General features: G+C 42.8%; 1 protein-coding gene across 2 annotated transcripts; it reads right to left on the bottom strand.

The window, feature by feature from the left end:
• Positions 1–308: 308 nt before the first annotated feature.
• Positions 309–5,283, bottom strand: LOC127228886 (macrophage-expressed gene 1 protein). 2 transcript variants are annotated; one of them, XM_051193991.1, is made up of 2 exons: positions 5,157–5,283; positions 309–4,868 (listed from the first exon to the last, which is right to left on the bottom strand). In XM_051193991.1, the coding sequence occupies exon 2, from the start codon at positions 4,866–4,868 to the stop codon at positions 2,697–2,699; it is 2,172 nt and encodes a 723-aa protein (XP_051049948.1). In that variant the 5' UTR covers positions 5,157–5,283; the 3' UTR covers positions 309–2,696. The 2 variants fall into 2 exon arrangements, with proteins under 2 accessions (XP_051049948.1, XP_051049949.1); XM_051193992.1 differs by having other exon boundaries at positions 309–4,880; positions 5,157–5,257.
• Positions 5,284–9,182: the final 3,899 nt, after the last annotated feature.

The raw sequence follows: 9,182 nt of genomic DNA, 5'->3' as shown, positions 1-9,182 counted from the left end.
TCATTTTCAGACAGTTTTTTATCCCTCAAATGAATAATTTTTATTGTGCATCTGAGTAATCATAGGAATACAAAATTAAGAAGCACACATGTAGTTTCCTTTGTCACCAAGGAGTATCTCCATCTCTGATATCCCATGGAGTCTGACTCACGTGGAAACCAGCCCCGGTCTTTCTGTAGACCCCAGCCTTAGAAAGTAAGAACCTAGAAGAGCCCCGGAGCCTCACCCAGGATGTAGGGAAGTGACTTGAGTGTGAACCGGAAACCCCAACATTCTGACTTCCTACAGATGAACACCCACACAGAAGGTTGCTGAGTACACATTTTAATGTATATTTACACACATTTTTGTTAGTAGAACTACATGTTTATGGAACAAATTTTTAAAATTTCATTAGGAAGTTTGTGCAGTAAGGTCTAGGAGCCTCCTGTGCCTTGCTTTGTAGACTCGGGAATTCTTATAGAGAATTTACACAGGAAAAGCTGTTTTGAGGCCTCTGGTTTCTGCTACACTATCGATGCTGGGCCCTCACTAGGAGTCTTCTTGCATATCCTGTTGTTGCCCTGTGTTGAGATGCTGCAGCTTTGGGTCTGTAGGTCAGGTCAATTTACATGCTCTAGCAGGTCAGAGATGGGGTGGATGTTGGGGCAAGCCAAGAACCAGGCAATGACTCTTTCCAATAAACACTTACAAGTAAAGTTACATAGACAAAGGGATTTACTGTCTGACTCATGGTGTCACATTGCAGCTTTCATGACAAGCGCTTTAATTGATTTTCTTGTTTTCTTTTAAATCTTGTTTTATTTTGGGTGGGGGTACAGGAGCTGAGGGCAAAGGGTTGGAGAAATGAATGGGATCAAGCTATCATGATGTAAAAGACACATAGAATACATTTTCAAAAAGTTAAAAATAACTGGCAAACTCCCCACAAAGATGATGTGGTAGTATACTTATCCATACATAAAATAAAACTGGCTGTTGGATACATTAAAGAAAAAGAAAGTTATTAGCTTGACTGAAACGTACAGAATTCACTCAGAGCCCACAGTGAACATTTTAATACTGAAACGGGCAGGTTTGGTGAAGGAAGCCTCCTTCACCTTGGCTGAGCAGTAGGGCAGTAGTAGTTCAAACTCAGTTGTTCACTCCTCTGTATCTCAGCTGGAATTGGATGAGTAATTCTCCCCACATTCCCAAAGGCTGAGACACTTGAAGCTCTTCAGAAGGGCCTACTGTTTGCCCTGATTGTCAACATTACGGAGAGAACACATTATCTTCCATACATGATAGCCCACTGGTGGTGTCCTATGGTGAATAGATACATAATTTCTAAAGCAGCTGTGGAGGAATGTCTATGTTGCAGAGAATTAAATCAGATATTAAAATTGAGTGAAACCCCAACTACTGCCAGGTGTCAATCATGTATCCTGACAGATGCCCCGTGAAATTCATTTTGTAATTGAAATAAATGTCTCAGGTAGTTCTGGATGCCTTTTCCAGTTAACTTAGTGACATAACTTTTTGTCACATCAACCCTGTTTCTAGCAGTGAAAACCAGAAAAGCCTAAAGGGACAGAAGAGGGTGTTTCTGTGTAGTTTTGGTTTTAGGAAAGAAATGATACTTAAATAGAGGCTTATTTTGACTTTTGCATTTTTTTTCACCACCAGGAAAATGAAAGTTTCTTGTTGGAATATAGGGAATGTTTATGTGACTGTACTCACACTCATGATAAGAAGACAGGAAGGAGAAAGAAATAGGAAGGATGAAGGAGAGGGAAGGATGAAGGCTAGAGAGAGAGGAAAGATGAAGGGGGAGAGAGGAAGGGGTTATATATTTGAAACATAAACATGAAACTATAATGCTTGGTCTTTCCAAAATGCAGCTCCACTCAGTTCTTATTTATAATACTATTAGTTGACAGATTAAGAATTCAATTCTGGAATAGTAGCATTGTCTCCAGAACCCCAGGTTTTATCCTTAATTTCTTATTTGTTTCCCTACAGTTCCTTCACCCCTCATCCCCTAACAGAAGAATGTAAGTTAAAATATTTTCTGAGAACTTAACACTGTTCAAAAACCCAAGACTGATCTAAACTAAGTGCTAATTGTGGGGCAGTTGGGGAAAATGGAGGTTGTATAAGCCCTTTGCATGCCTGTGAGATGACTCCAGGAGAGGAAACCCTGTAAAGCAAGACAGAGTCCTTAGAGTTAAAGGGTAGTGGCTGTGTAGGCTTCCTGTGGCATTTTAGGGTCATGTCTGCTTCTTGGTTTATGAAACCCAGAGAGCTTCTTTACAAGCAAAATGGAAGTAATAAGGTACCTAGAGCACAAACCCCTCCTGCTCACAAACTGGAAAACCTTTTGACTTCAGACTAAATCCCTAATCTCCACCCAAATGCAGTCTCCACATCTCTTTTCATACACATGCATTCAGGTAAAGACAGGTATGAGAATGGATGCACACTCCCTTCATGCCTTGGTCCCAGTCCAGCTTTTCCTGACTGAATCACCGCCCCCCCACACACACCTCCTTAAACAGTCCCTTTAATTTCCTGGTGCAGAGGCCTAAACAAGAAGTCCCACAGCTGTAATACCTGCTTTCTGTTGCAACTGTCACTTCAGTACTTAGGAATGTGCGAAAAGTGTGCTTGAAGCTGTGGCTTGAAATGGCAGAGACTGTTTCCTTTGGAGACAATTAGGCTGGACTTGGATCCTGTTCTCCGTTAGAGGCTGGTGATGCATCTGTTGCTAAATTTCCAACCAAACTCTCTCGCTCCTCAATTGCCTGGTATTCCTTCTTCTTGTACTTCCTGGTACTGTAGATGGCCAAGGCAATGACAACCCCAAGTGCCATGATGACTCCCAAAGTGATTACAGCTGCTTCTCCTCCTGACATACCACTGCTGTCCCCATGGATGACTGTCATGGCTCTACGCAGCTCCAGTGGCTCTCCCAGCTTCCACTGGTTGGTTTGGGGGTCTTTAATCCAGGATCTGGCAGTCTCACTACTGGTCACTATGACAGTGTTTGTGGCAGCTTGGCTCATGAGGGGTGGTTTGGTGTAAGGTGGGAGCCTTACAGGGAGCAGAGACCCTCCAGTAAAGATCCCAGCCTTGACACAGTAGGACACTTGGCATCCATCACTGATAACCGCTAGGTGTTGGCTGAAACCCCCAGGACACTTTTTCAGAGATGGTGCTCCTATGTCTTTGGATGTATTAGAATCAACCAAGGGGTTACCCATTATACAGCTAAAGAATCCACCAAAGGGGACTGAAAACCTGTACCCCAACTCATAATCCAGAGAAACGCATACCTTGAGGTTCTCAAACAGCCTCAGTGGAATGTAGCCAGCTGGGCATGACTGTGCATTTGTCATGGGGTTGATGCTCTTGTCAGTGAAGACTCCCCCAAAGAGAAGTCCTGAGTTTTCAGGTACCTGGCCAGTTGCTGCACACCAGTAAGCCCTGAATTCAGCCCTGGCCACTCGGAAGACATCTTCACACACTGTCTTGCAGAAGATTTTGAGGGTGCATTTCTTTTTACATTCCAGGCGACTGTAACCCTCCTCATGGGTCTGAGAAAGCAAATGGACAGGAGAGTAGCCAGAGGGACAAGAGAAATCACCAGTGAGCAGATTCTTCTGCTCTAGGTTTTGGCAAAGAACATCCCCCGACAGTTCAGTGCATGCCTGGTAAACTCCACCAAAAGTGAAGTTGGTTACTTTCTCATCACATGAGCCGTCATCCATATTGGCTTGAAAATTGAAGTTAGGGGAATCTACATTTGTGCAGCCAGGGTGGGTGTTAAAAGTATAATAGTGTCTCACTGCAGTTTCCACTGTCTTCGACAACTTCTTCACCAAGGGACCTGGCAAGCCAGGCAGCTTGTCAGGCTTGATGAAGAAATGCAGAGGCAAACCAGCACGGTCTATTGCCACCAGGTGGTTACCGATGCCCTTCTGCCAGGTTTCTAAGGTGATGCCTGGGTAGAATGGAACCCCACCCATGCCCTGTACCCTTGAGTTGGTTCGGTTAGAAAGATAGCTCTTGCTCAAAGCATTCTGGGAAGTATAGTCTGCCTCAAGTTTGAAGTTCACGATGTTGAAGAAGGCAATCCCAGCAGAGGCAGTCACTGTGTTCTGGCTGTTCTGGTTGTCCAGGAGGAAGGAGGACCTTATGTGGTCCTCCTGAACTAGTGCAGCCCCAGCATCCACAGTAGTGATTACATGTGTGCCATAATTGAGGACCAACAGTTCTGCCAGGTAGGTGGCCATCTTTGTCTGATTTTTCTCTAGCTGGTCACAGATGTCCATAAGTGCCTTCATAAACCCCAAGCTGAGTTCTGAAGTTGGGCTGTTTTTGACTGTATAGACCAGGTTTCTTACCTGAACCCTGGTGGTTACAGCTTGGTCCTTCACTTGAAGGGTCTTCATCCTTTGGAACTCCGTAGAGAATTTGCCATTGACTTTGGAGAAAAGGGAGAGTTCTGTGTTGATGGAAAACGAGGTGGTGCTCTGGTAATTCACCCAGGAATCCAGGATTTCTGAGTTCATCTCCAGATTGCTCTCTTTCTGAGGAATGGTAAAGACTTCATCAGGAATGATGTACTGTCCATCCTCTGTGGTCTTACAGTTGGTGTATGTCAAGTCCATCACCCATCCCATGTCTGTATTTCTCAGATTATCCCAGCCACCTCCAGGTAGGACCTCTAAGACAGGTAGTTTCAAGGCATCCTTGCATTTTTGAAATCCAGTCTTAGCAGGCTCTCCAAGAGGCTTGTCTGTTTCAGCATGTGCTGCCATGGTCCAGATGATAGCCAGGGCCATGACACTGTTCATGGTGCAGACAGTTCCAGCCCCAAGCATCTGCCAGCAACACTGGGGCAAACAGAAAGATGGGAAAGAAAGCAGTTGCTGAAACAGAAATGTCCACAGTTCTAAAACTATCAGTTCCTCTTTACGCTGCTCTAATTAAGAAATGGAGAAATGAAAACTGATTGGAATATTAGAGACCATTGGGACCTTGTAAAAATTCTTCTACACTGGATATGCAAGCGCATACTTTTTACCATTTACTCCCCCATGTCCTCTGCCCTGCCCTTCTTTTGCCAAAGCGGCAGATACCCAGTAAAAGCATAGATCCAATACACTTACCACTTCTCTATCAGAAGGCTCTGGTCTGGCTTTTTGTTCACTCTGTTTGACTGATTTCAAAACTTCCTGAGTGTTCTCGTGTAGAATCACATTACTAGTTTCCTTTTACTGGAAATGCAGTCCTTAGTTGCAACTTCGCCCTTATTTACATACCCCGCCTCTACTAGACAGGCTCTGTGTCAAGGACAAATCTTGGGTATCTCATTGGCAAGGAGGAAAGAGTAAAGAACCTCAGATACTTTTGTTTTGTGAGGTCTTGTTGTTACAAGTTCTCACAGTCCTGCTTTGGATATGGAGTTATCACCGGCTGAACTCAGCAGTCTAGAAAAGCATTCCGTTTGCCATGTGCTGGGAAACCCCAGCCTGAATTGTCCTGAGTGTTCTATGTGAAGGGGAGGGCTCCCACACAGGGCTGCCTCTCTCCTTTCAGATAGGAATATTTCAGAGAAGACAAAATCCACATTATAAATTTTGTTTTACTCAAAGCACACACTGGCTCAGAAGGGTATGTACACATGTCCACACATTTGTCTGCTCTTTCCCATGTGTGCAGTTTTAAATTAAGCAGTAACTGACCATACCTTTAACTTTTCCAGCCCATTATTGAGTGTTTATAACCAGGACAGCTGTTCTTTTTTACTCAGGTTAAAAGGACTAACATTCGTTTCTTGTGTTGCCAGGAAAACATAATCATATGAGTTTTTTTCTAGCCCCTGTAGGTTTAGAGAGATGTATTCATTCCCAGTGATCAAGTGTCAGGATTAAGGGAAGGAAGCTCAGATGAATTACATGGTTGGAACAACTGAAGTGGTCTCAGAACATTTTGCAGACAGCCAGGGATTCCATCACAGATGGGCTGCACGTGGTGCCCTCATGAGGCCCAGAATCATTATGTCTCCAAGACGCAAAGCTAAGACTTTAAAAAAGAATCCTGTTTTAGCTTTGGTTGGTGCTGTCACCTGTACTGGCTGTGAAGCCAAGCAACTGAATTATCTCAGGCTGTCCATGAGATAGCAGAGAGCATTTTTTTTAGATGGAACAAGGCTGCCTTTCACAGACTTTGTCTCACTAGTCACTTTTCAGTCCCCAGTGGTATTCTGTAAACCCAGAAAGGTCTCACTGTGAGTCTGTTCATGCCAAGGTGTTTGGGGAAACCAACTCACACCAGCCTCCAAGACGAATGAATTCGCAAACCATGCCCAAGCTATCCTAAGCTGGAGAACATAGTCCAGCCACTGCAAAGGATGCTTTAGTTTATAAATATATATCCATACCACAGGAGACAGCCCTGAGTTAAAAACTGAGAGTTGAATGAATGGCCTGCAGTACTTGCAATAACTCAATATTTTTACCCTTCCTCTTAAAACAAAAACAAAAAAACAAAAACAAAACCACTTGTTTCATGGACACTTACTTGAAGAAAGAAAGACTAGCCATTTCTACTTGTTCTGTCTTTTCTAGATTCTGTGGATTGCTGGGTATGTGGTTCTGTGGGTTCAGTGTTTATTGTGCAAGTATGAGGACCTGAGCTTGGATCCTCAGAACCCGCCTAAAAGTGTGCCTGTATGCTGGAGGATCCCAAGAGCCTGCTAGCTAGTGAGTCTAGCTAAGCTTCAAGTTCAGTGAGAGATCCTGGCTAAAATCAATTCAGGAAAGATCCTGATATCAACCTCTGGCCTTCACAAGTCCTGCATGAGTGAGCTCATTGACACATATACACCTTCATCTCTCTCTCTTTCTCTCTCTCTCTCTCTCTCTCTCTCTCTCTCTCTCTCACACACACACACACACACACACACACACACACACACACACTGTTGAGACCTTGATGTCTTGAAGTGAGAGGACAAACAAAGACAGTTCTGCATTCAAGTCTTTCTAAATTACTAAACATTCTATCACTTTTTATTCTTTTTGCTTTTAGTATAGTTTTCCACTCTTAATATTACATAACACTGAAGACATTATATAACAAAATATTCTACAGATGACAAAATTTTTTCAAACAATTTTGAGTTAATGAGAAATCATTGTGTTATCTCGATTTATAAAAGTGATAATAGGCCCTTAGCATAACTCCAGATATGATCAAATATATAAAATTAGAGGCTTCAGCACCAACCCATCGACATCAATTATTATCTGATCAATAGAGTTTTTTGAATCATTTTTTTTTACTCTTAATTTTCCAGCTTTTTCAGCAAGAGAATGTCTTACTTCTTTGAGATTTTTGTTTGTTTTGTTTTTTTTTTACTGAGTATTTACCAAGTAACAGTGGATATCATTTTGTACTAAGTAAAACAATTAACAGTATAACAGAGACAAATATTTTAAAATTTTTGGTTTTGAAATAACAATTACAACATTTCTCCACACCCCTTCCTTCCTCCAAGCCATCCTATATAGCTCTCCCAATTCTCCTTCAAATGTGTGGTCTCTGTTTTCACTAACTGCTATTGCATACAAATATGTATGTAAATATGTACATAAATATAACCTGCTCAGTCTGTATAATGATCCTTGTATTTATGTTTTCAGGGCTGACTGGCACCGGACAACCAATTGGTGTGCTCTTATTTATTTATGTGTGTATGTATTTAAAGTATCAAATGACTTTTGGAGCTTTCATGTGCCGGGTGGTTGAACACATGGATTTTATGATTTTTTTGCTCAAGGAGGTTCTCTTTTCAGCTGGTGGGAAACAATGAAAGGGAGAAGTGGAAATGTAGGGCATAACCTCCATTTGTACACCAGGGCTGGAAAGTGGGGCTCAGAAAGGGCAGGCGAAGATTTGACTACTATGTCTTACAGGAGTTTTACTCCTACCTACATTTTTCTTTCCTTTTCCTTGTACTGAAATATGTGTGCAAACACATTCTGTCCAGATGTCTCCCCTGAGGGAGTGAAGGGCTGAGTCAAACCACTGAACTCTGACCTTTAGCAGAGAGAAGCAGCTCTTCTGCCCAAGGTATGAAAAGCATTTTCACTTCCTCCAACGGCAGCAAGAGGGAAGTCACACGTCTGCTTTCTTTCCCAGTCTGAACACGTGCAGCTCTTGTGACACTATCATGAGGAGTCAATCCGTGATTAATGTCTGAGGTTCACTTCTGTGAGGGCTTGGAGTCTGTCCAGGTGTTCCTGACATGTGTGTGCCACCAGTGGTCTAAGATGGTTGCACTAGCCAGGACCAGCATACTTTGTTTGTCAGGGATCTGGGAGACCAATTTGAAACCTGAAATACAAGGCATTGCTTGCTAAATGGAGCCCAAAGCATTGCTAAATGGAACAGAGAACTGTGACTCATGTAGACGGTGATGAAAATGGAGGGCTTGTGTGGCACAGAGCACAATGACACATTTTTATTTCCTAGCAGTTGACTTCTAACCTCATAGTCTGAGCATTGCTTTGTCAACTCAGAAGAAATTTTTTTGCACCAAGTTTGTCTACTAACCACACGCATACACACAAACACACACACACACAAAACAAGAACTCAGTGCTCCCCTTTATTCTGGAGGGTAAAAACAGAAGGTTTAGAGGAAATTCTGCATAGTCATCTGTGAAGCCAGAATTTGGCAGCCCCAAGCCATTTTATTCTTTATTTTCCTGAGACAGCACCTTACTGTGTAGCCCTGACTGACCTGGAATTCTCTATGTAGACCAAGCTGCACTTGAACTCACAGAGCTTCCATCATATTAAAACAGGAGGAAACTTTGATGCAGTTGGTTGGAACAAAAACACAGATCTCACCTCAAAGAGAAAAAGACATAGCTTATTCTGGGTTCAAATATGAGTGACCTGGAAACAGATTAGGTCACCCAACATGGTAACAATTTCATGAAGTTTTTACCTAGAAAGAATGAAGACATTCATAAAACAAGTTATTTCTAAAATGCATCGGTGGGAGCACCAGACAGTGAGCTTCAGCAAAGCTGCCAAGCCTAGTCTATAGACTCAGGTTCTAGCCAGGCGTTGGTGGCGCACGCCTTTAATCCCAGCCTGCTCTACAGAGCAAGTTCCAGGAC

Source organism: Phodopus roborovskii, unplaced genomic scaffold (assembly GCF_943737965.1).
Source record: "Phodopus roborovskii unplaced genomic scaffold, PHOROB, whole genome shotgun sequence".
NCBI classification, from domain to species: domain Eukaryota; kingdom Metazoa; phylum Chordata; class Mammalia; order Rodentia; family Cricetidae; genus Phodopus; species Phodopus roborovskii.
The sequence above is the reverse complement of the archived record's forward strand: the minus strand, read 5'-3'. Positions and strand labels throughout refer to the sequence as shown.

Bases quoted from the DNA above. Each gene is read 5' to 3' on its own strand.
- LOC127228886 (XM_051193991.1), bottom strand. From the start codon at position 4,868: ATGCTTGGGGCTGGAACTGTCTGCACCATGAACAGTGTCATGGCCCTG.